This window comes from Oncorhynchus clarkii, chromosome 13 (genome assembly GCF_045791955.1).
Source record: "Oncorhynchus clarkii lewisi isolate Uvic-CL-2024 chromosome 13, UVic_Ocla_1.0, whole genome shotgun sequence".
Taxonomy (NCBI): domain Eukaryota; kingdom Metazoa; phylum Chordata; class Actinopteri; order Salmoniformes; family Salmonidae; genus Oncorhynchus; species Oncorhynchus clarkii.
Genome location: NC_092159.1, coordinates 46,531,315 through 46,555,140, shown reverse-complemented (window position 1 = coordinate 46,555,140; position 23,826 = coordinate 46,531,315). Strand labels below are relative to the sequence as shown.

The window sequence follows — 23,826 nt, the reverse complement described above, 5'->3', positions numbered from 1 at the left end:
AATCAAATCTCCAGTAATCGATTATACACACATACAATCTCTCTTTTTTTTCATATCTTCACAGAATCCATATATAACGTTATAAATCTTAGTTACTCACGTCAACACCACTCCATGTGCATTCCCCAATGACTCTCCGCTGCTACAAAGCCTATTGCAACCATACTCCCCCCGGAACTTCCCGGCTAGTCATTGGAATAATGCGCCACATGTACCTTGTGATATTACTATGATGGGCAGTGATGGACGGAACCCCTAGATAATAGTTTTATATCCAAATGTATTTTCCAAATTTCAATCAACTTATTATGCAAATTTCAAGCTCTTATTTTTCCAAAAATCTAATTTTCTCATATCACATTCACACTGTACTGTTCGAAAAAAACACTCATCAATGAGTGGTTTTCTACAATAATTTTGTTATAACCTGCAGGAATATTGTCTAGTTTCTATCTCGAGATTAGTTCCTGGGAAACCGTAACTCATACATTTACATCTTACTATTATTACTTACCCATGGCATTACCTCTTGAAATACTTATGTTAATGTTAAAGGAATTTAATTCCTCTGTTTTAATTCCCAATCAAAATTAAACACTCTGTCAATTCATAAGGATTTGTAAGACCCCTTATTTTATAAGAATGGACAGAGCCCCAGTCTTACAAGTCAAGTAACAGCCTTTAATTCAAGAGAGTACTGAGTTCATACACATTTTACCACAGGTTATAAACTGAAAATGACGTCAGCGTTTTCTAAATGTTCCGTCTCTTCTTGACACTGGTAGAAAGGCTCTATAGATCTCAAGCCTTCCCTCCTCGCCTAGAGCCAAGGTCAGTCAGTGTAGATAAGCATTCTAGACAGTCTGGAGATAGTCCGTCCCTGCCATCTGGAGATAGTTCATTCATTTGTACCAAGGAACAGACCATCATTGTTCTAAACTCTTGACTACATTATACTCAATACTGGGAGCAAGAGAGAAAATTCATACATGTACAGTAACATAATAGTATTCGGATTATTCAGTCCAGATTGAAATGTATACATAATTAGTCATCATTGATAAAAATTCCCTTAACAGTTACACACTACTGATTTCACTAGTGATGGACTCTTCCCCTTCGGGACCACATACCCAAGGCTTTTAATCAGTCACTAGGTTCACTAGTCATAGAGTTCTCATGGAACTTCCACACCCTAGTCTTTCACCTAGTCCTAATTTCGCTAGTCACAAATCTCTAAAAGAACATGTCCATCCTAGGCTTTTAGTTAGTTCCCACTAGTGTCACTGGTCATAACATTCCTTATTCAAAGGACATCACATCCCAGGCTTTTAACCAGTACCTACCAGTCTCACCAGTCCTAGTTGTTCTTTTTACAGAACCCCACCACCTAGTCTTTTGATCTGGTAGAGACCCCATGGGACTTACTTAATCATTGTTTCCAAGAAACTTCAGTCTCACCGTTTATTTACCTATGTTCGAGATCCCGTATTTACCCACCAACTCTCTCCTCTTGGATCTTAGGCAGGTCCCAGCTGACTGTGGGCTTCCCTGAGTCTCCTAATTTAGGTGACTCCTGTGCACAGTTTAACCCAGGTCCTCAGGAGCCAGTCAGCAGGTGAAGGTTGGGATCCCATCCTCATCAACCAAGAATGAGACGCAGATCTGAAAGAAAGACGAACGAGGTCAGTGGCGGTAATGCACCTAATTTAAAAAAAGTTGCCAATCGCTATATAAAGTCAAGAGAAGAAAAAGCCTGGAAGGAGGAGAGGTGACTAGAAACGATTCGGTTGACTGTTTTAAGTGTGGATTAATTGGCGGAGTAAAGGACCTTGTGCATTTCAGGTAAAATAACAACTCAATGTTTATATCCCAGGAAAAATTAGCTAGCAACATCAAGCTAGCTAAATATGACAAATTAGCTAGCAAGTGCAAGCTAGCTAGCTAAATTGCCATTAATGTTTAATGCTTTCAGAGTTTGTTTTGATATTTTAACCTGCGTGTCGAGATCGCGTTTGCTGTTGTGGGGACAAAATACATTTTGGCACGATGGCAAAAAAAATTGCGCAAGTAGTGTGGGTGCAATAATTGAATAACAGGGATTTCTAAATTGTCAGGTCTGGTCAGCATGTTAGACTGTGCTACAGGGAGACAGGAAGGACAGCTGATCATCCTCGCAGTGGCAGACCACATGTAACAACACCTGCACAGGATCGGTACATCCGAACATCATACCTGCGGGACAGGTACAGGATGGCAAGTTACACCAGGAATGCACAATCCCTCCATCAGTGCTCAGACACTCCGCAATAGGCAGAGAGAGGCTGGACTGAGGGCTTGTAGGCCTGTTGTAAGGCAGGTCCTCACCAAGCATCACCGGCAACAACGTCGCCTATGGGCACAAACCCGTCGTCGCTGGACCAGACAGAACTGGCAAAAAGTGCTCTTCCCTGACGTGTTGCGGTTTTGTCTCACCAGGGGTGATGGTTGGATTCACGCTTATTGTCGAAGGAATGAGCGTTACACCGAGGCCTGTACTCTGGAGCGGGATCGATTTGGAGGTGGAGGGTCCGTCATGGTCTGGGGCAGTGTGTCACAGCATCATCGGACTGAGCTTTTTGTTATTGCAGGCAGTTCAACGCTGTGCGTTACAGGGAAGACATCCTCCTCCCTCATGTGGTACTCTTCCTGCAGGCTCATCCTGACATGACCCTCCAGCATGACAATGCCACCAGCCATACTGCTCGTTCTGTGCGTGATTTCCTGCAAGACAGGAATGCCAGTGTTCTGCCATGGCCAGTGAAGAGCCCAGATCTCAATCCCATTGAGCATGTCTGGGACCTGTTGGATTGGAGGGTGAGGGCTAGGGCCATTCCCCCCAGAAATATCAGGGAACTTGCAGGTGCCTTGGTGGAAGAGTGGGGTAACATCTCACAGCAAGTACTGGCAAATCTGGTGCAGTCCATGAGGAAGAGATGCACTGCAGTCCTTAATGCAGCTGGTGGCGGCACCAGATACTGACTGTTACGATTTCCCTATAAATAATCTTATTTACATGACACATCTGAAATCAGGCTACCTGATGTGATTTTGATAAATGCACAAAATCGCCAATTACAATAAATGCTCTACCACAGTGACCATATTATTTTGGGGAAGCCTATTTGATTTTGTGTTCAGACATTCACTCTGGAAATTCCTTTGGTCTCTACTGAGTTAGGTAAATCAGCATTCTTGTACTGTTCCACAAATAAATCTTAAAATGTTTCTTAAATTTGATGTTTTGGTATCTCTAGGGCAGGTATTCGCACTTTTTTTCTTCCCTAACTGTTTTTTTCTTCACATTTTCAAACAGTACATTTATATTTTCCAACGGGGCTATACATTTGGGTGACTTTTTTTTTTCTTTTTTCGCCTGAGTAGCCTCGTCTCACTACCAAAAATAAAATGAAACCTTCTAGTGTTCAGCGAAATAACAATACAATGTCAAGCCTCAAATAATGAACATCCAATCACATTAACCGTTGCTCTCTCGCGGGAATTCCACTAATGTATGTAATGTATGTAGCCAAACGTAGCTGCTACTCATTCCATTTGCTCGAAAATTGATAAATGGTTAAAAAGAAAGACCATAGAGACACATACAGTGCCTTGCGAAAGTATTCGGCCCTCTTGAACTTTGCGACCTTTTGCCACATTTCAGGCTTCAAACATAAAGATATAAAACTGTATTTTTTTGTGAAGAATCAACAACAAGTGGGACACAATCATGAAGTGGAACGACATTTATTGGATATTTCAAACTTTTTTAACAAATCAAAAACTGAAAAATTGGCCGTACAAAATTATTCAGCCCCCTTAAGTTAATACTTTGTAGCGCCACCTTTTGCTGCGATTACAGCTGTAAGTCGCTTGGGGTATGTCTCTATCAGTTTTGCACATCGAGAGACTGAAATTTTTTCCCATTCCTCCTTGCAAAACAGCTCGAGCTCAGTGAGGTTGGATGGAGAGCATTTGTGAACAGCAGTTTTCAGTTCTTTCCACAGATTCTCGATTGGATTCAGGTCTGGACTTTGACTTGGCCATTCTAACACCTGGATATGTTTATTTTTGAACCATTCCATTGTAGATTTTGCTTTATGTTTTGGATCATTGTCTTGTTGGAAGACAAATCTCCGTCCCAGTCTCAGGTCTTTTGCAGACTCCATCAGGTTTTCTTCCAGAATGGTCCTGTATTTGGCTCCATCCATCTTCCCATCAATTTTAACCACCTTCCCTGTCCCTGCTGAAGAAAAGCAGGCCCAAACCATGATGCTGCCACCACCATGTTTGACAGTGGGTATGGTGTGTTCATGGTGATGAGCTGTGTTGCTTTTACGCCAAACATAACGTTTTGCATTTTAGGCAAAAAGTTCAATTTTGGTTTCATCTGACCAGAGCATCTTCTTCCACATGTTTGGTGTGTCTCCCAGGTGGCTTGTGGCAAACTTTAAACAACACTTTTTATGGATATCTTTAAGAAATGGCTTTCTTCTTGCCACTCTTCCATAAAGGCCAGATTTGTGCAATATACGACTGATTGTTGTCCTATGGACAGTCTCCCACCTCAGCTGTAGATCTCTGCAGTTCATCCAGAGTGATCATGGGCCTCTTGGCTGCATCTCTGATCAGTCTTCTCATTGTATGAGCTGAAAGTTTAGAGGGACGGCCAGGTCTTGGTAGATTTGCAGTGGTCTGATACTCCTTCCATTTCAATATTATCGCTTGCACAGTGCTCCTTGGGATGTTTAAAGCTTGGGAAATCTTTTTGTATCCAAATCCGGCTTTAAACTTCTTCACAACAGTATCTCGGACCTGCCTGGTGTGTTCCTTGTTCTTCATGATGCTCTCTGCGCTTTTGACGGACCTCTGAGACTATCACAGTGCAGGTGCATTTATACGGAGACTTGATTACACACAGGTGGATTGTATTTATCATCATTAGTCATTTAGGTCAACATTGGATCATTCAGAGATCCTCACTGAACTTCTGGAGAGAGTATGCTGCACTGAAAGTAAAGGGGCTGAATAATTTTGCACGCCCAATTTTTCAGTTTTTGATTTGTTAAAAAAGTTTGAAATATCCAATAAATGTCGTTACACTTCATGATTGTGTCCCACTTGTTGTTGATTCTTCACAAAAAAATACAGTTTTATATCTTTATGTTTGAAGCCTGAAATGTGGCAAAAGGTCGCAAAGTTCAAGGGGGCTGAATACTTTCGCAAGGCACTGTACCAGCCCTACTGGTAGTACTGCTACTACCAGCAGTACTCCACCTGCATCTGTCAACGAAACAAGTTGTTCTGCTTCCACGAGCACATCCAATGCTAGCATCAGTAATTCTACATTTGTTGTTAGCCCAGCTAGCATGGACACTGACAGTTGTGAATCTGATGCAGCCGAAGAGCTACTGCCCCCTTACCCGGGAAAGCACTGCTCAACAGACAGGGACGTTGGACCATCGAAGAGGCGCAAATATGATGAAAGCTACATTGATTTGGGCTTCACTTATATTGGGAGTAGTGCCTTTCCTCAGCCACAGTGTGTTATATGTGCAAAAGGACTATCTCCGAACTGGAAACCTTCACTCTTGCGCAGATATTTAGAAACAAAACATGCCAATTTGAAGAATAAGCCAAGAGTTTTTTGAGGGGGAATTAAGACGACTTTTGAGTTGTAAGACATATATATAAAAGCAACAGATACCATTAATAAGAAAGGGCTAAAAGTGTCTTATATGGTGAGCCACTGAGTGGCTAGGACATGCAAGCCCCATACTATTGTGGAGTACTTCAATCTTCCTGCTGCCGTGGATATGGCTGGGACAATGCTGGGGGAAAAGGCCCAAAAAACTATACAGACAATGCCTTCATCAAACAACACTGTTTCACAACGCGTCAGTGACATGGCAGGAGATGTTTTGAAACAATTACTGCTTCACATACAAGCCAGTGAATTCTATGCATTACAGCGGAATGAGTCAACAGACGTGGCAGGCACAGCTCCTGGTATATGTCCGTTCTGTTTATGGGGTGTCAATTAAGGAAGACATCCTCTTCTGAAACCACTGGAAACCAGGACAACAAATGTTTTAAGTACTGGACAGCTTTGTGACATCAAATGGACTTTGGTGTTCAAGATGTGTTGGTATCTGTACTGATGGCGCAAACGCCATGACAGGGAAACATAGTGGAGTGGTAACAAGCAGTTGCTCCCGACGCCACTTGTGTACACTGCAGCATCCACCGAGAGGCTCTTGCTGCCAAGAGAATGCCTGACAGCTTGAAAGACGTTTTGGACACTAAAGTGAAAATGGTTAACTTTGTTAAAGCAAGGCCCCTGAACTCTCGTGTATTTTCTGCACTATGCAATGATATGGGCAGCGACCATGTAAGGCTTTTACAACATACAGAAAGAAGCTGGTTATCAAGGGGCAAAGTATTGACACGTTTTTTTTTTAAATTGAGAGATGAGCTTAAAGTTTTCTTTACTGTCCATAATTTTTACTTGTCTAACTGCTTGCATGATGATGAGTTTCTCACACGACTGGCCTATCTGGGTGATGTTTTTTCTCGCCTGAATGATCTGAATCTAGGATTCAGCAACTATATTCAATGTGCGGGACAAAATTGAGGCTATGATTAAGAAGTTAGAGCTCTTTGTCTGCATTAACAAGGACAACACACAGGTCTTTACATCATCGTATGATTTTTTTGTGTGCAAATTAACTCAAGCTTACGGACAATGTCAAATGTGATATGGCGAAGCACCTGAGTGAGTTGGGTGTGTAATTATGCAGGTACTTTCCCGAAACGGATGACACAAACAACTGGATTCGTTATCCCTTTCATGCCCTGCCTCTAGTCCACTTACCGAAATCTGAACAAGAGAGCCTCATCGACATTGCAACAAGTGGTTCTGTGAAAATGTAATTTAATCAGAAGCCACTGCCAGATTTCTGGATTGGGCTGCGCTCAGAGTATCCTGCCTGGGCAAATCGCGCTGTTAAGACACTGATGCCCTTTGCGACCACGTACCTATGTAAGAGTGGATTCTCGCCCGGCCCTCACTAGCATGAAAGCTAAATACAGGCACAGACTGTGTGTGGAAAATGATTTAAGAGTGAGACTCTCTCCAATACAACCCAACATTGCAGAGTTCTGTGCATCCTTTCAAGCACACCATTCTCATTAACCTGTGGTGAGTTATTCACAATTTTCAATTAACAAATAAGGATTTATATGTAAGATGGTTAAACAAAGACCAAAATGATTGATTATTTGTGCTCTGGTCCTGGAAAAGCTCTTTGCCACTTCCCACGAGCCAGTTTGTGACAACAAAAAAATCACACTCATTCTTATGTTTAATAAATGTATCGTATAGTGTGTTTGTGGCAGGCTTACAATGATGGCAAAAAACAACATTTTAGAGTGCGCTGACCCTAGTGCTAGAGGGGGTAAGCTGCTGTAGGTTGAATGTTTGAATGGGTACGGGACTATAAAAAGTTTGGGAACCACTGCTCTAGGGCAGTTAGGAAAGCTGACTGAGGACCTTATTACTGATGAATGTGTTTGTTTTTTGGCCGTTTCTTTTTTTATGTTTGTATTTTGATGTCTGGTAGTTTCTGAAATAAAGGTTAAATAAAAAGATAGGGCCAAGTAGTGGAATAGTAGGGAGGTTTTAATGGGTGAAGGGTTAGTTCGTAGGGCATTTTTCTTCCCTTTATCCTCCCATTTTAATTTCACAAACTAATGAATTCACACTCCAGAACAGTAAGACACAGCCCACACGGTGGGTGGCGGCATGCACCGCAAACGAATGTTTGGGGACCGCCATAATACCATAGAATATTGACGTGCTGACGTAACTGATAAGCCGAAATTCAACATGGCCGATAACAAGTGAAAGAAAACCACATCTGGACAAATGTATCAGTAATATACTTCACTTTGAGAGTCGTTTGAAAAAATATATTATATATAGCTAATGTGCAATAGTTTAGCTACTCGTGACACAATTGTTTGGTCATTAGCTAGTTGACATTTTTCGAATAGCTAGCAACTACAACGCTGACGGGGCTAACGGTAGCTAGCCTCCAACAACAAGTCTGCGTATTTTTTCCGCCGCGAGGACGTGCTGGCTCGCTGGGAGACGGACAAGTGTCGCTCCTATTAATTTATGGATTTCCACGTTTTTAATTAGATGTCTTCGTATGCTAGCGCATTTGCTTCGAAGTTTTTTGCTTAGTTTGGGGGGTTCGGGTGGGATCTGTCACCGATAGCATTTTTTTGTCAAGTAGCTAGCCGCCTTTAGTTTGCGTTGACACAAAACGACCAGAGAGCACACCACTAGTTGCAGAAAGGACTAAAGGAACTGAGCCCTTCTACGTGAAAAAAGCTAACATGGATCCGAAGCGTGGATACAACAGAAGACATCAAAACAGCAGCGATTCGAGCAGTAACAGCCCGGGGTCGCCAGCCAGTCCTGCACCGGGAGTCAGCAAAGCAGCAGCGGCCAATACATTTGCTAATGATGGAAGCTTTATGGAGATGTTCAAGAAAAAAATGGAGGAAGAAAAAAGGAAAAAAGAAATGGACCAAGGATGCGGTGATAAAAGTACTGCTGACGAAGGACAGTCGACACAGGAAAAGAAGACTCCGAGTGTGACCAGCTTTGTAAGGGGTTTGGCAGTTGTTAGCTAGAGATTGTAGCCAATGGCAATGTCTCAATTAACAAATTACAAACATTTGTTTTCTTATCCACCACACAGCTCACGTTAGTGAATAGTTACATCACAATAGAAGGATACATTCACACGTGAAGAGGTGCACTGCAGTGTCACCAACAAGTAACCTGAGATCCACATCAGGTCTAGACATTGGAAAGCATTCATTAGCTATTCAAGACTTCAGGAATGTTTCCCGTGATAACATAGGCTTGTTCTGTGTTCTCTCGTCTTGTGTAGTCTCCATTGGCAGTCCACCCACAAGGGCTCGTATAACGGTTTCAGTCTTCTATCCCCTAACCCAGGTTGGGAAGCGCAGAGGTGGCTCTAAATTGGCCCTCAAGACTGGCATGGTTGCGAAGAAACAGAAAGTAGATCCTGAGGTTCAAGAAATATTTTTCCCTGATCGTTTTGTCATGACATCGTCTTCATGAAATACCACTTGTGTCCTCTAAGCCATTGTCTAATTATTTATTCTGTTTTCCAGATGGAGGGCAAGGGGGATGCCTGGACAAAATACATGGCAGAGGTGAAAAAGTATAAAGCCCACCAGTGTGGCGATGATGACAAAACCAGGCCCCTGGTCAAATAGACTCTGGAGGACCTTTAGAATGAAAAACCAACAGGGATTAGGACAGCCATCAAACCTTCTGCATACTGCCAGACTCTTTACAGCTGTAGAAGCGATCACCCATTTAATGTTTAATCTTGTTTTTCCTGTTTTCTTTTTGGGTTTAAATGAATGTCACTTGTGTGCTGTATGGGGCAATAGCATTTTGATGTGGAGTTAAAAAGGCTTTTGGAATTGTATTGGAGTACATTACTGGTTCTGCTTGATTATTTAAGGGTTATGCTGTCAGGATTGTAGCTCCTGGATTAAGTCATGAGTAATTTTCTGAATTTGCGACATGGCATTTGATGTCAGCTACATTATAAGCACCGCCCATTGACCTATATGTTGTGCCTTGGGTGTGTTGGCTTTGTCTGGACCCAGAACCCTAAATAACCTCTGTGCTGTTTCAACCTCAGTCTGGTGGAGGCACAGAAAGTTGTGCAGCCTTGTGTTGATTCATTTGAACTTTTGGGCTGCTTTGGATAAGCAACTGTCAGGTAGTGTCTCCGGTTTGTTACCCATCAAATAAACTTTTGATTAATCAGACTCCAGGTAGCATGGTAAAGTGTTTCTTTGCAATGCTGACCATTTGTGGATTTTAAGAGACAATATTGAGACTGGAGGGGGGGGGGGGGGGGGTTTGTTCAACCCACTCTGATATACTATAACTTTTCACTATGTGGATGTTATTGGCTTGTTTTCCATTTTTATGGAGTGTAGTACTTTATGACAGCGAGTGAAGGCACAAGACAGGAGGGAACAGAAGTACCCATGCTGATGACCATAAAGTCACCGATATACCATTTTGTTTTAATCCTGCATAGTTCATGGCTTGTTTTATTGAATTTGGTGGAGTTATGTACAGCAAAAAAAAATACAGCTCCGGTCCCTAAATTCAACAACATTCGCATTTAGTATCATTTCTTACAGGTCTAGATAATTACATCGAAAAAGCACCACCAAATAGACACACTAACTCAGGTATCAGAGAGGGAGGGTTACAAATTTGCACACTGACGCTAAATAGTGCATTCACACACACAAACCAACAAGCAGACATTCATTCATTCTCCCTCCCTGACCACAGTGATAAAGGTCTGTTCTGTAAACATGACAAAAACAAACTTGTCATTAAGCCTTACAATTTACAATATTAAAACAATTATCAAATTGCTGTTTAAAAAAATAAGTAACAGCCGGAAGATTATCGAGAGGGTCCAATTCCCTATTTCAGGCCCATCCTGTGTTTGGGCAGCTTCTGTTAGTCATTCAAAGTCATCCTTGTTCCTGATTTATCCTGATAGCTGTCACATCATAGTGGATGTCCTCAGTGTTCCAAACAGGCATGGTCAAAGAGACTTCCTCTTCACATCCCCTCCTTGGGTTTGATTGACATCTGGACAGGAAGAGTAGAGTTCTTGAAATATTGATAGGAAACAAAAACATATTTAAACATAACACAAATGACAACCACCGACATGACGAAAGCGACAGGCATGCACAGAGACTACGGAGGGTCAGGCAGGGAAGATGTCTTTTCTCTTCTTGGGGACATTTGAAGTGACAGCGGGCTGAGAGGAGAAAGCAGGGTCACAGGGAAGGGCAGATTTTACCTGAGAAAGCGAGCTGTAAGTGAGGAGGCAGAGCAACCTGAGACCCTGACTGGAGACTCTTTAACAGATCTGAGGAGAGACAGGAGGACATGGGAGGGAGGAGACACACAGGAGTGTAGGTCAAGGGAATGGTGAGATAGGAAAGGCAGTGGAGACGAAACAAGAATGGGATGCAAAGACAGAAGAAACGGGTTTAAAGGGAAAGAGATGAGCCAAGTCAAATAGTAAATGGATGTAAAAGCACAGGAGATTAATGGAAGAATAACATTTTAAAGAAGAGGCAGAGTGAGAAGGGGAGAAATGAGGGATGAACCAAAGAAACAATATGGGAGAATGTCAGACAATGGAGAAAAACATTGCAGGCTTCCAGACACAGCATGGGGATTTAACGCAATGGTCCAACAACATAAAATACACAAACTATACACATACCCAGACATCAACATACACTAGGCAACCCCATCTCGATCAGCTGTTCTACATTCAACTTCTGCTACGTTACAGCCTTATTCTAAAATGGATTAAATCACCCCCCCCCACCCATAAATAAGTATTCAGACCCGTTACTCAGTATTTTGTTGAAGCACCTTTACCAGCGATTACAGCTTAGTTTTCTTGGGTATGACGCTACAGTCGGAGGTCCTGAGCGCTCTGGAGTAGGTTTTTATCAAGGATCTCTCTGTCCTTTGCTCTGTTCATCTTTCCCTCGATCCTGACTAGTCTCCCAGTCCCTGCCGCTGAAAAACATCCCCACAGCACGATGCTGCCACGACCATGATTCCCCATAGGGATGGTATTGACCAGGTGATGAGTGGTGCCTGGTTTTCTCCAGATGTGATGCTTGACATTCTGGCCAAAGAGTTCTTTAGGTGCCTTTTGGCATACTCCAAGTGGGCTGTCGTGTTTTTTACTGAGGAGTGGCTTCCGTCTGGGCACTCTACCATAAAGACCTGATTGGTGGAGTGCTGCAGAGATGGTTGTCCTTCTGGAAGGTTCTCCCATATCCACAAAGCAACTCTGGAGCTCTATCAGTGACCATCGGGTTCTTGGTCACCTCCCCGACCAAGGCCCTTCTCCCCCGATTGCTCAGTTTGGCCGGGCGGCTGGCTCTAGGAAGGGTCTTGGTGGTTCCAAACTTCTTACGTTTAAGAATGATGGAGGTCACTGTGTTCTTGGACCTTCAATGCTGCAGACTTTTGGTAGCCTTCCCCAGATCTGTGCCTCAAAACAATTCCTTCGACCTTGTGGCTTGGTTTTGGCTCTGACATGCACTGTCAACTGTGGGACCTTATACAGACAGGTTGGTGCCTTTCCAAATCATTTCCAATCAATTGAATTTACCACAGGTGGGCTCCAATCAAGTTGTATAAACATCTCAAGGCTAATTACAGGGAAACAGGATGCACCTGCGATCAATTGAGTCTCATAGCAAAGGGCCTGAATACTTAAGTTAGTTTTTTATTTTTAATACATTTGCAAACATTTCTAAAAACCTGTTTTCATTATGGGGTATTGTGTGTAGATTAAGGCTGTAATGTAACAAAATGTGGAAAAATGAGGGAGTCAATACTTCCCGAAAGCACGGTACATTTTTCAGTTTTTTCTTGTTTCTGTGGACTGGCTGTGTCACTCACTCTGGGTCAGGGAGAATGCTGAGCTGTTGCTGGTTGAGGAGCCGCTGGCCCCGGTGCTGGAGCCAGCTGTGCCCCCTAATGGGGGCAGGTTTAAGAGTGAAGGAAACTGGAAGGGCAGGGAGACGGGAACCAGCCCCCCCAACATCCCAAAGCCCAGTGGGAGAGATGGAGCAGAGCCAAGAAGACTGCTGCTGGCTGAGGACACCTGGAGAACAAAGGCATATAATTAAGCAATAAGGCCCGAGGTGGTGTGGTATATGGCCAATATACCACGGCTACGGGCTGTTCTTATGCGCAACGCGGAGTGCCTGGATAGCCGTGGTATATTGGCGATACAGTATAACCCCCTGGAGGTGACTTACAGCTATTATATACTGGTTACCAACGTAATTAGAGCAGTAAAAATAAATGTTTATCATTATTCTCATGGTATAGTCTGATACACCACGGCATTCAGCATTCAGGGCTCAAACCACTACATTTTTAATTAGAAATATAGACCCAGACCAACAGACAACATATACAAAACATAAGAGATAAAATACACAGACAACACAACCACACAGTAGACAATAAACACATTTTGAACATTTGCTGTACCATGACCTTGTCCCACCCAGCTACCATCTCTTACTTACCTGTGGCAACTGAGAAGAGACAGACTGTGTGGAGACAGATTTAATAGGCTTAGCCCCCTGAATGGTTCCACCGGCCAGCCTTTGTCGCTGATTGGCCGAGGTTGTGGTAGGGGAGGGACTGGATCCCAAATGCTTGCTGATGGATGAGGTGTTGGTAAGGCTGGTGTTGGCGCTGCTGCTGATGATCTGAGAGGGGGTCTTCTGCCCTCCTTGAGGGGTGTAGCTGCCCTGGACCAGTTTGGCTGGCCCTCCCGGAGCACCTGAGAAAGGTGGGCGGAACCCTGCTGGGCTTTTGGAGGAGTACTGGTGCATACTGGAAGCTGCCTGAGGCCTGGGATTGGGGGAGGGTGAGAAGGTGGTGGGCATTAAGGGGTTGGGGAGGCGAGGGGTGAGTTTGATGATGGGCGAGGTGCTGCTGTGGGAGGACTTGGTGAGAGTGGCCTGCATGGGGGTGATGAAGTTGGACTGCTGCTGAGCTTGGGCTCCTGAGAGAGAGTTGGAGGAGGAGGGGGAGGGGAGAGAGGTGTCACCGCTGTTGGCTTTAGTATTATTGCTGCCAAAGCCCTTCTGATTGGGGGGCAGCCGCGGCTTAAGCTGGGAGTGAGAGCCGGGAGCGTTGGCTTTACTCAGGGCCGTCCCAGCAAGCCTCTGAGTGCTCAGCACTGATTGTCTGTGAGCCTGAGCACCTCCACCCTTCATCGACCCCAACCCCTCGCTCCTCGCTGAGGACAGAGAAGGGGAGCTGTTGGGAGGCCGAGAGAGAGAGGAGGGGGAGGAGGTAGAGACGTAGAGAGGTGTGTTGGAGCTGGGTGTGTTGATGGTGCTCTTCTTGTGCTTCTGGAGGAGAGGTGAGGCGTGGAGGGAGGACGGGGCAGTCTTGGGCCTATCAGGGGAAGGGGGACTGTCCCCTTGGACCAGGCCCTTGGCTGCATTGCTGAGGAGGGCCAGAGCCTGGGAGATGGAGTCCAGGGCGGGGGCGGTCAGCTCTTCATCCAGGGAGTCCAGCAGACAGATGGTCTCAGCGGGGGACTGGGAGGGCCGGTAGGCCACTGGGGCAGCAGGGGAGGGGGTCGCACCAACTGAGGGGGTGGATCTCTGGACCCAACTACCCTCCTGGATCACCAAACAACATAGGAGATAGAAAGAGCAAACAATTAGTGTGATCTAAATCTATTCAAACAACAATGGTATTGAAATGACAAGCATGCACGTAATGCATCAGACTGCAAAACAACAACCTTGGGTTTAGACTTGGGAGTAGGAACCATCTTTTTCTTGGCTCTGGATAACAGTGAAATCAAAAGGAAAAATAGTGCATAATTAAGAACACCAGTGTTAACTTATTTTAAAAATCACTATATTTAAGTAAAGTAAATCAAACTCACGGATTGCCAGTAAGGTGACAATGAACCATGAGGCTCTCTTTGAATAGTATCCTGAGGAGGAGAGAAACATGGAGAGATTTTAATTTATTTACCTTTATTTAACTAGGCAAGTCAGTCAAATTCTTATTTACAATGACGGCCTACCAGGGAACAGTGGGTTAACTGCCTCGTTCAGGGGCAGAACGACAGATTTTTACCTGGTCAGCTCATTGATTTAATCCAGCAACCTTTTGGTTACTGGCCCAAAGATCTAACCACTAAGCTACCTGCCGCCCCATGTGGTGTGGGGAAATGGAAACTAGGTTAAATGGTTAAATTGTATACTTTTATGCAAACGCACACACTGACCTGCCCTGCATCCAGCCCTTGGGCCACAGCGGTTTCACCTCAGTCTCCATGAAGGCCTTGAGATAGTCCTCTGGAGACTGGGAGCTCTGGCCCTCCAGCTCATAGCAGCCCAGCTTCACCCTCACCAGGTTACACAGCAACATCCTACAGACCAACATGTTCCACCAACTATGCATTACAATTTCAGCTCCACTGTTGGCGAATGATTAGTTCTTTTTGGACAACTCTTTTTACTGACTCGAGAGTCATGATTCGCTTTTCTGGGTGACTAGTTAATTATAGTCATTCGTTTGACTTGCTGGCTGCATTTAATTCTAAAGCAGGATTAATACACACTCCTTCTGTCACTCCGGAGATGTGCTCCGACCAACAACTGTTCGTCATGAGTGCAGGTAAAATAGATTATGCTGCAGGCAGCTTAGAAAAGAAAAAAGACATGTTTAGAAATAATAAACGATTGCATGGTGCAAGAATGAATGCTATGATGGACACAGCTTTGTAGAATCAAAAGATACACAGCTTCTGCTCAACAAACTTGAATCATTGTGAACTGCAAACGATATTGTGCTTATCACCCTCACACCACTCAAGCAATGCATTCCGCCAAGAGTCGTTCACAATCGTGTCCGGTTGCGGCCACAACTAGACTGTTTCAAATGTACCAATAAATAATCGTATTTGTATGCCTAGCAATCAACAAATATACATTGTTTAAAGCACCATTTTACAAGTCTGTCACAAACGACATCTCCAATAAGCCCCTTATGGTGAACGACCTATGAACGAGAGGCTTGTAGAATTATGACTATTTCTAGTTATCGTTCACCGGGGTCCTGCATGCTCTGGGCATTACTGACTCAAATGAACAAAATGAGTCAAAAGATTAATTCATTTGACTGAATGAGTCGAAAAGATCGGAGTCAGTAAAAAGAGCCGAACGTCCCATCACTACACTAAACCAAAACACCTTTATAACATAATTGTATGACGTTAAATTCACAAATGAGAGCTCACCTGAGCTTCTCATCCCAGACAAACTTCTTGCGAGGTCCCATCACTCTCTTCCCAGGCTTCTCCTCATCCTCCTCTTCTGATCCGTTCTTTTCCCCCTCTTCTGAATGCTGTCTGTAAATACACAACCCAGAGAGAATATTGGACGAGGAGTGGAAAAATAGACAGCAAGGGACAAAGGAGAGGTATGAGAGGAAATAAGAGGTGAACAGAAGAAAGGAGAAGGCCTTACTTGGCCACTTTGGCGATGCAGTCCATGTTGTATCTGGCAATCTGCTCTGGCATCACGCTGCACACAGCCAGCTTCAGCTTCAGTAGCGGGGCACGCAAACGGTCATCCTGGATGACAGAAGATGGAAAAGGTTACAATCACGCACACCAGATGACACTCACGCCACACACTCCGTTAACAAACAATCTACAATTAGATAGAAGACAACAGGCATATTATGTGCACACACAAAATGTCAATCATTTTAGTGCATACATACACACCTGGATATTGAGGCTGAGTTTCTTTAGGCGTTTGAGCAGAGCCTCCTTGTTGCAGGGCACAAAGGCCTCGAGATGGGAGTAGACTGAAGAGCGCACTGCTGCCGGCTGCTCCTGGACCTGCAACTCAATACTGACCAACACACAGAGGAAGAGGGTTAGACATTAAGATAAACACTGACTAACACATGCAGAGAGATGGTCAGGGGAGGAAAGAGGGTTTGTACTGTTGTAAAGAGCTCTTAGCAAAGACTCACTCCAGTAGGATGTTGTTCATGTCCAGCGTGAAGAACTTTTTCCTGCCCTCTTGATCAAACTGATGAGAAGCCTATTCGTTGGAGAATAATTCAATTTCAGAAATTCTCTAAAACAAACTATATTATGCTCAAATGGACACTGAAATGTAATGCAAATCAATCATTCACCTGACGTTTCACTCCTCTAAGCCTCACATTGTCGTCTAAGCCTTTCTTTTTGACTCCCTTTGTACCTCTCGCTCTTGGCCTCCTCTCCCTTTCTCTCCTCTTCCTGATATTCCCCTCTTGCCCTTCACCCTCACCGTTCTGTCAGAGAGAGTTGGCACTTGTTTTCCCCTCATCATCTCCTTCAAAGAACATCACTGCTCTCTCGTTGCCACAGCAACCTCTACTTCTCACTCCTACTTGTGCCCCTGAGAGAATGCATGTGTTACTCTGGTCTCTTTATGGAAGGAAATATCAAAATGGTGACAATCATCACTTTTCATTTTAAAGGGGGGGGGGGAATCAATGCACTCCATGTAATGTGCTTGAACGTTTTCAACGAGCAGTGAGGGCCTTTAGACCCTACATATCAAATAAAGAAACTGACTTAAGACCTAAAATATCTCTAAATATAAAATATATCGGCAGCTGGATTTGATTGAAGATGTCAGTCACTTACCACTCTGAGGTCCTCAATGCGCTTACTGAGAGGGGCAGGCAGTCCATTAGGCAGAGGAGGAGGGGGCAGGAGACCTCCTTGTGCCCCCTGGACCCTACCCTGGACCCTACCCGGAGCACCGTTCTCCCCCTGCGCAGGGCTGGAGGGCTGAGGAGAGTCCAGCAGCCCAAAGTCCAAGTCGCCCATCATGTCCTGCAGCATGTCGTTGCTATTGGCTGAGCCCAGCAGTGACATCATGGCAGGGTCGTTGGCCAGGTCAGCCATACTGATGTCGTTGGGTTTAGGGTGGGCGTTGAGCAGGGCACGGTTGGCGTTGTGCTGGCTACGGGGCAGGCCGGGGTTCTTCTTGCGGTTCTCCTCCTTCTCCCGCGTGAAGCGGCGGAGCATGGCGGCCAGATTCAGAGAGTCCTTCATCAACTTCTTCCGCTTCTTCTTCTCTGGTCGGTGGACATTCAGGCCAGATGCTCTGGAAGATAACATAGGACCGTTGCGTTGCTACATGGAGCTTGTTACAAGCCATAGACATATAGCATAACTACGAAGCACACGGCTCAAGTCAAAGTCAGGCAATAAGTTCATACATCATATGAGCTTATACATCAGTTAACTTCAGAAGTGGCACAACAGATGTAGAACATTGCTCACCCTTGCTTTGGCATCCTGATCTTCCTGGGCTTTTTCTCATCCATGTTACTGCCATCTTGCTTTTTCATTCGCTTCTTTATCACACACTCCTCACCATCTTTCAACTTCTACAGACAGGAGGAACAAAAACTGAGCTTGTCACATGATATAGACATAGCGTTTAACACTGAATAACATGTATTCATATATTGAAAAGGTGTGTGTGTGTAACCCACCTTGAAGTCCTCTCCCTCTGACTCGGAGGCTGCTCTGAACTGCAGGGTGCCAGTGTTAATGTAGAACCCTCCCAGCTTAGTGTTGAGGGAGGCTGGCACCAGCTCATCATACTGAAGGGAAGAAAGTAGCTAAGGGATAATCAACAAGGGGCTATGTATTCTATGGAAAATAATAAACAACATGGAAGGTGTGTTCGACGACACGCTAGTGGAGTGGAACTAACCTTCCATGGAGTTGCATTATTTTCCGAGTTGATTTTCCCTTTTATAACATGGCTATAATTTAACAAATTTACAGTTAGAAATTCATTCAACATCCACTGAAGTAGCTAGCAAGTTTACTAGATATAGTAGCTACAGTAGTTGCCTTGGTAACCAAACAAACTTGCTATTATGAAAATGAAATTCAACAATGCCAATAATGTTCTCAACTCAACTTATGCTTTCAAATGCAGCTCAAACATAGAACATGTAAGAATGAACTGTAGCTATTGAATTCTACCGTGCTGATATACCATGCATTATAGGGAAATAATGCCCGTCAAGCCAATCAGGAAAGACTATTCAACAATGCCATGGTATAACAAGTTACAAACAGCAGAGAAACTAATAAGCAAGTATGGGGGAGAGGAATGCAATGTGTTAATGAAAAAGGATCTATGATAAAATGCAAATATGTTAAAGCATATGTGGATGCTTGTTTACATGAGTCTGTTCACAAAGGAAGGATTCTGCAGTATATGAGCAGACAGAGGGTACATACAGCCTCAGAGTTATCAATGAATGGGTCAGTCTCATCGTAGCCAAAACCAATGTCGATGAGATCCTGCACCCTGTCCTTCCTCTTCTTTTTCCCTGTATTGGCCTGTGACTAGAGGAAACAAACAATTACAGTTGACTGGGTGAAAATATACAATGCAAATTAAACCAATTCAATCTATTTGATCTACAGTGGGGCAAAAAAGTATTTAGTCAGCCACCAATTGTGCAAGTTCTCCCACTTAAAAAGATGAGAGAGGCCTGTAATTTATCATAGGTACACTTCAACTGTGACAGACAAAATGAGAAAAGAAAATCCAGAAAATCACATTGTAGGATTTTCTATGAATTTATTTGCAAATTATGGTGGAAAATAAGTATTTGGTCAATAACAAAAGTTTATCTCAATACTTTGTTATATACCCTTTGTTGGCAATGACAGAGGTCAAACGTTTTCTGTAAGTCTTCACAAGGTTTTCACACACTGTTGGTGGTATTTTGGCCCATTCCTCCATGCAGATCTCCTCTAGAGCAGTGATGTTTTGGGGCTGATGTTGGGCAACACGGACATTGAACTCCCTCCAAAGATTTTCTATGGGGTTGAGATCTGGAGACTGGCCTTGAAATGCTTCTTACGAAGCCACTCCTTCGTTGCCCCGGGCGGTGTGTTTGGGATCATTGTCATGCTGAAAGACCCAGCCACGTTTCATCTTCAATGCCCTTGCTAATGAAAGGAGGTTTTCACTCAAAATCTCACGATACATGGCCCCATTCATTCTTTCCTTTACACGGATCAGTCGTCCTGGTCCCTTTGAAGAAAAACAGCCCCAAAGTATGATGTTTCCACCCCCATGCTTCACAGTAGGTATGGTGTTCTTTGGAGGCAACTCAGCATTCTTTGTCCTCCAAACACGACAAGTTGAGTTTTTACCAAAAAGTTACATTTTGGTTTCATCTGACCATATGACATTTTCCCAATCTTCTTCTGGAAGATGGGCCTGGACATGTACTGGCTTAAGCAGGGGGACACATCTGGCACTGTAGGATTTGAGTCCCTGGCGGCGTAGTGTGTTACTGATGGTAGGCTTTGTTACTTTGGTCCCAGCTCTCTGCAGGTCATTCACTAGGTCCCCCCCGTGTGGTTCTGGGATTTTTGCTCACCGTTCTTGTGATCATTTTGACCCCACAGGGTGAGATCTTGCGTGGAGCCCCAGATCGAGGGAGATTATCAGTGGTCATGTACAGTGCCTTGCGAAAGTATTCGGCCCCCTTGAACTTTGCGACCTTTTGCCACATTTCAGGCTTCAAACATAAAGATATAAAACTGTATTTTTTTGTGAAGAATCAACAACAAGTGGGACACAATCATGAAGTGGAACGACATTTATTGGATATTTCAAACTTTTTGAACAAATCAAAAACTGAAAAATTGGGCGTGCAAAATTATTCAGCCCCTTTACTTTCAGTGCAGCAAACTCTCTCCAGAAGTTCAGTGAGGATCTCTGAATGATCCAATGTTGACCTAAATGACTAATGATGATAAATACAATCCACCTGTGTGTAATCAAGTCTCCGTATAAATGCACCTGCACTGTGATAGTCTCAGAGGTCCGTTAAAAGCGCAGAGAGCATCATGAAGAACAAGGAACACACCAGGCAGGTCCGAGATACTGTTGTGAAGAAGTTTAAAGCCGGATTTGGATACAAAAAGATTTCCCTAGCTTTATACATCCCAAGGAGCACTGTGCAAGCGATAATATTGAAATGGAAGGAGTATCAGACCACTGCAAATCTACCAAGACCTGGCCGTCCCTCTAAACTTTCAGCTCATACAAGGAGAAGACTGATCAGAGATGCAGCCAAGAGGCCCATGATCACTCTGGATGAACTGCAGAGATCTACAGCTGAGGTGGGACTCTGTCCATAGGACAACAATCAGTTGTATATTGCACAAATCTGGCCTTTATGGAAGAGTGGCAAGAAGAAAGCCATTTCTTAAAGATATCCATAAAAAGTGTTGTTTAAAGTTTGCCACAAGCCACCTGGGAGACACACCAAACATGTGGAAGAAGGTGCTCTGGTCAGATGAAACCAAAATTGAACTTTTTGGCAACAATGCAAAACGTTATGTTTGGCATAAAAGCAACACAGCTCATCACCCTGAACACACCATCCCCACTGTCAAACATGGTGGTGGCAGCATCATGGTTTGGGCCTGCTTTTCTTCAGCAGGGACAGGGAAGATGGTTAAAATTGATGGGAAGATGGATGGAGCCAAATACAGGACCATTCTGGAAGAAAACCTGACGGAGTCTGCAAAAGACCTGAGACTGGGACGGAGATTTGTCTTCCAACAAGACAATGATCCAAAACATAAAGCAAAATCTACAATGGAATGGTTCAAAAATAAACATATCCAGGTGTTAGAATGGCCAAGTCAAAGTCCAGACCTGAATCCAATGGAGAATCTGTGGAAAGAACTGAAAACTGCTGTTCACAAATGCTCTCCATCCAACCTCACTGAGCTCGAGCTGTTTTGCAAGGAGGAACGGGAAAAAATGTCAGTCTCTCGATGTGCAAAACTGATAGAGACATACCCCAAGCGACTTACAGCTGTAATCGCAGCAAAAGGTGGCGCTACAAAGTATTAACTTAAGGGGGCTGAATAATTTTGCACGCCCAATTTTTCAGTTTTTGATTTGTTAAAAAAGTTTGAAATATCCAATAAATGTCATTCCACTTCATGATTGTGTCCCACTTGTTGTTGATTCTTCACAAAAAAATACAGTTTTATATCTTTATGTTTGAAGCCTGAAATGTGGCAAAAGGTCGCAAAGTTCAAGGGGGCCGAATACTTTTGCAAGGCACTGTATGTCTTCCATTTCCTAATAATTGCTCCCACAGTTGATTTCGTCAAACCAAGCTGCTTACCTATTGCAGATTCAGTCTTCCCAGCCTGGTGCAGGTGTACAATTTTGTTTCTGGTGTCCTTTGACAGCTCTTTGGTCTTGGCCATAGTGGAGTTTGGAGTGTGACTGTTTGAGGTTGTGGACAGGTGTTTTTTATACTGATAACAAGTTCAAACAGGTGCCATTAATACAGGTAACGAGTGGAGGACAGAGGAGCCTCTTAAAGAAGAAGTTACAGGTCTGTGAGAGCCAGAAATCTTGCTTGTTTGTAGGTGACCAAATACTTATTTTCCACCATAACTTGCAAATAAATTCATAAAAAAATCATACAATGTGATTTTCTGGATTTGTTTTCTCATTTTGTCTGTCATAGTTGAAGTGTACCTATGATGACAATTACTGGCCTCTCTCATCTTTTTAAGTGGGAGAACTTGCACAATTGGTGGCTGACTAAATACTTTTTTGCCCCACTGTATGTGTAGACCTATTTGTTTCCACCACAGAGTAAAGGGACCTACATATTTGCTCTCAAATTTCTTGGCAAGTGCCTCTATTTCTCTTCTCTTCTTCTCGTCATCTGCAAAGGGGTCGTTGGGGACCAGGGCTGGCGTCAGGCCTTTAGGAGGTCCTGGAGCAGGAGACGTCTTCACCTTCAAGAGACAATCAGGCATGTCAGGAAATGAGAGTCGGTAAAATGGGTTCAACTGTGGATTCTTAGTAGCTTAAAATGTAATCTTAAAAGTTGTATCTCCAGCAAGATGGGAAATAGATGTGTCATTGCCATATTATATGATTCATATAACGGTAATATAAACATTCATATGAAAATTAGAAAAACGTTATAGCCTACATGAAGTTGGCATGCTTACATCATATCTAAGAATACTGTAGCTACAGTTGGCCAACATCGCTCTTGTTGACAACAGCACCATAGCCTCGAGAGCTTACACTTCAAGCTGCCTACGCGTTCACCAGCCCAGCCTGCTGTGTTATCACTTGTAGCCTTGACTGATTTCACGTCTTTACCTGAGTAGATTGAACAAGTTCACTGTAGTTGAATTCAGCAGATCCCCGTTCGCTGGGTTCGGGCAAGGAGAGGTTCAAGCGCACTGTTACACGTTTAGTTTCCGCTGAATCCCCGTCACCGGATTTCACGACACCGAATGGACTAGCACCAGTACCACCTCCTGGCCTGGTTGCTGCACTTCCACCCCCTCCATCTTCCCCCAAACTGATTTCGGCCTCATCTTCCCGGCGGCGTTTCTTGGATTCCGAAAGCGGTGCATTGTTGTTAAAAGAAGAGATTGTGACAAACGGTACTTTTCTCGGTTCGGCCATTTGATGCTGACCGTCACAGAGTGCCTCGGTACGAACACACAAGGGAGGACGAGACTTCACTGAACTAACGTTACTGTAGCTTGCTATCTAAAATTGGGAATGTTCGACAACTGACGTTAGTTTACCATCTAGCTATATCAGGTAATAAAATGCCTTAAACCACACAGTGGTATGTTCTGCACCTCCCAGGTTAGCTCCGGGGCCTTTGAATCACGAGGAAGAGTAGTTTTAGTTGTTTCCATTAAATTGTTCGGTAGTTACCGCAAGGAGGCATCTGAAGTAGCCATCTTGACCATTATTATCATTATTCAGTGAGAGTAGTAACTGGGCGTGCGTATGAAAAGCGGAAACAGAACAGTCCGGGAGCAGTCTTTGACCAATCATAGGGCGAGAACGCCCCTCAAGAACCGCCCATTTTGCATACTAGCGCGAATATGGAGAATCGATTGTTCCCTGACTCAGGCACGCGGGAAGTTTAGACGAGGTTCCTTGAACACTTTTATCTGGACTGAACGCACCGAAACACAGGACTACCGTTCA

At 43.9% G+C, this 23,826-nt stretch overlaps 2 protein-coding genes across 11 annotated transcripts; one reads left to right on the top strand and one right to left on the bottom strand.

The window, feature by feature from the left end:
* The first annotated feature begins 7,874 nt into the window (after window positions 1–7,874).
* Window positions 7,875–10,277, top strand: LOC139364899 (telomerase RNA component interacting RNase-like). The gene is made up of 3 exons (XM_071102117.1): window positions 7,875–8,715; window positions 9,071–9,148; window positions 9,253–10,277. Exons 1-3 carry the CDS (start codon window positions 8,443–8,445, stop codon window positions 9,355–9,357), a joined length of 456 nt encoding a protein of 151 aa, XP_070958218.1. The 5' UTR covers window positions 7,875–8,442; the 3' UTR covers window positions 9,358–10,277.
* LOC139364898 (ubinuclein-2-like) lies at window positions 10,182–23,599 on the bottom strand. 10 transcript variants are annotated; one of them, XM_071102107.1, is made up of 17 exons: window positions 22,975–23,599; window positions 22,467–22,598; window positions 19,044–19,151; window positions 18,281–18,391; window positions 18,066–18,172; window positions 17,421–17,886; window positions 16,757–16,827; window positions 16,503–16,632; window positions 16,240–16,346; window positions 16,011–16,121; window positions 14,997–15,140; window positions 14,649–14,699; window positions 14,502–14,544; window positions 13,264–14,376; window positions 12,626–12,830; window positions 10,992–11,060; window positions 10,182–10,795 (listed from the first exon to the last, which is right to left on the bottom strand). In XM_071102107.1, the coding sequence occupies exons 1-17, from the start codon at window positions 23,284–23,286 to the stop codon at window positions 10,728–10,730; spliced, it is 3,348 nt and encodes a 1,115-aa protein (XP_070958208.1). In that variant the 5' UTR covers window positions 23,287–23,599; the 3' UTR covers window positions 10,182–10,727. The 10 variants fall into 10 exon arrangements, with proteins under 10 accessions (XP_070958208.1, XP_070958216.1, XP_070958212.1 ...); XM_071102114.1 differs by having other exon boundaries at window positions 10,491–10,795; window positions 14,499–14,544; window positions 22,818–23,588; XM_071102106.1 differs by having other exon boundaries at window positions 10,491–10,795; window positions 14,499–14,544; window positions 22,975–23,588.
* Window positions 23,600–23,826: the final 227 nt, after the last annotated feature.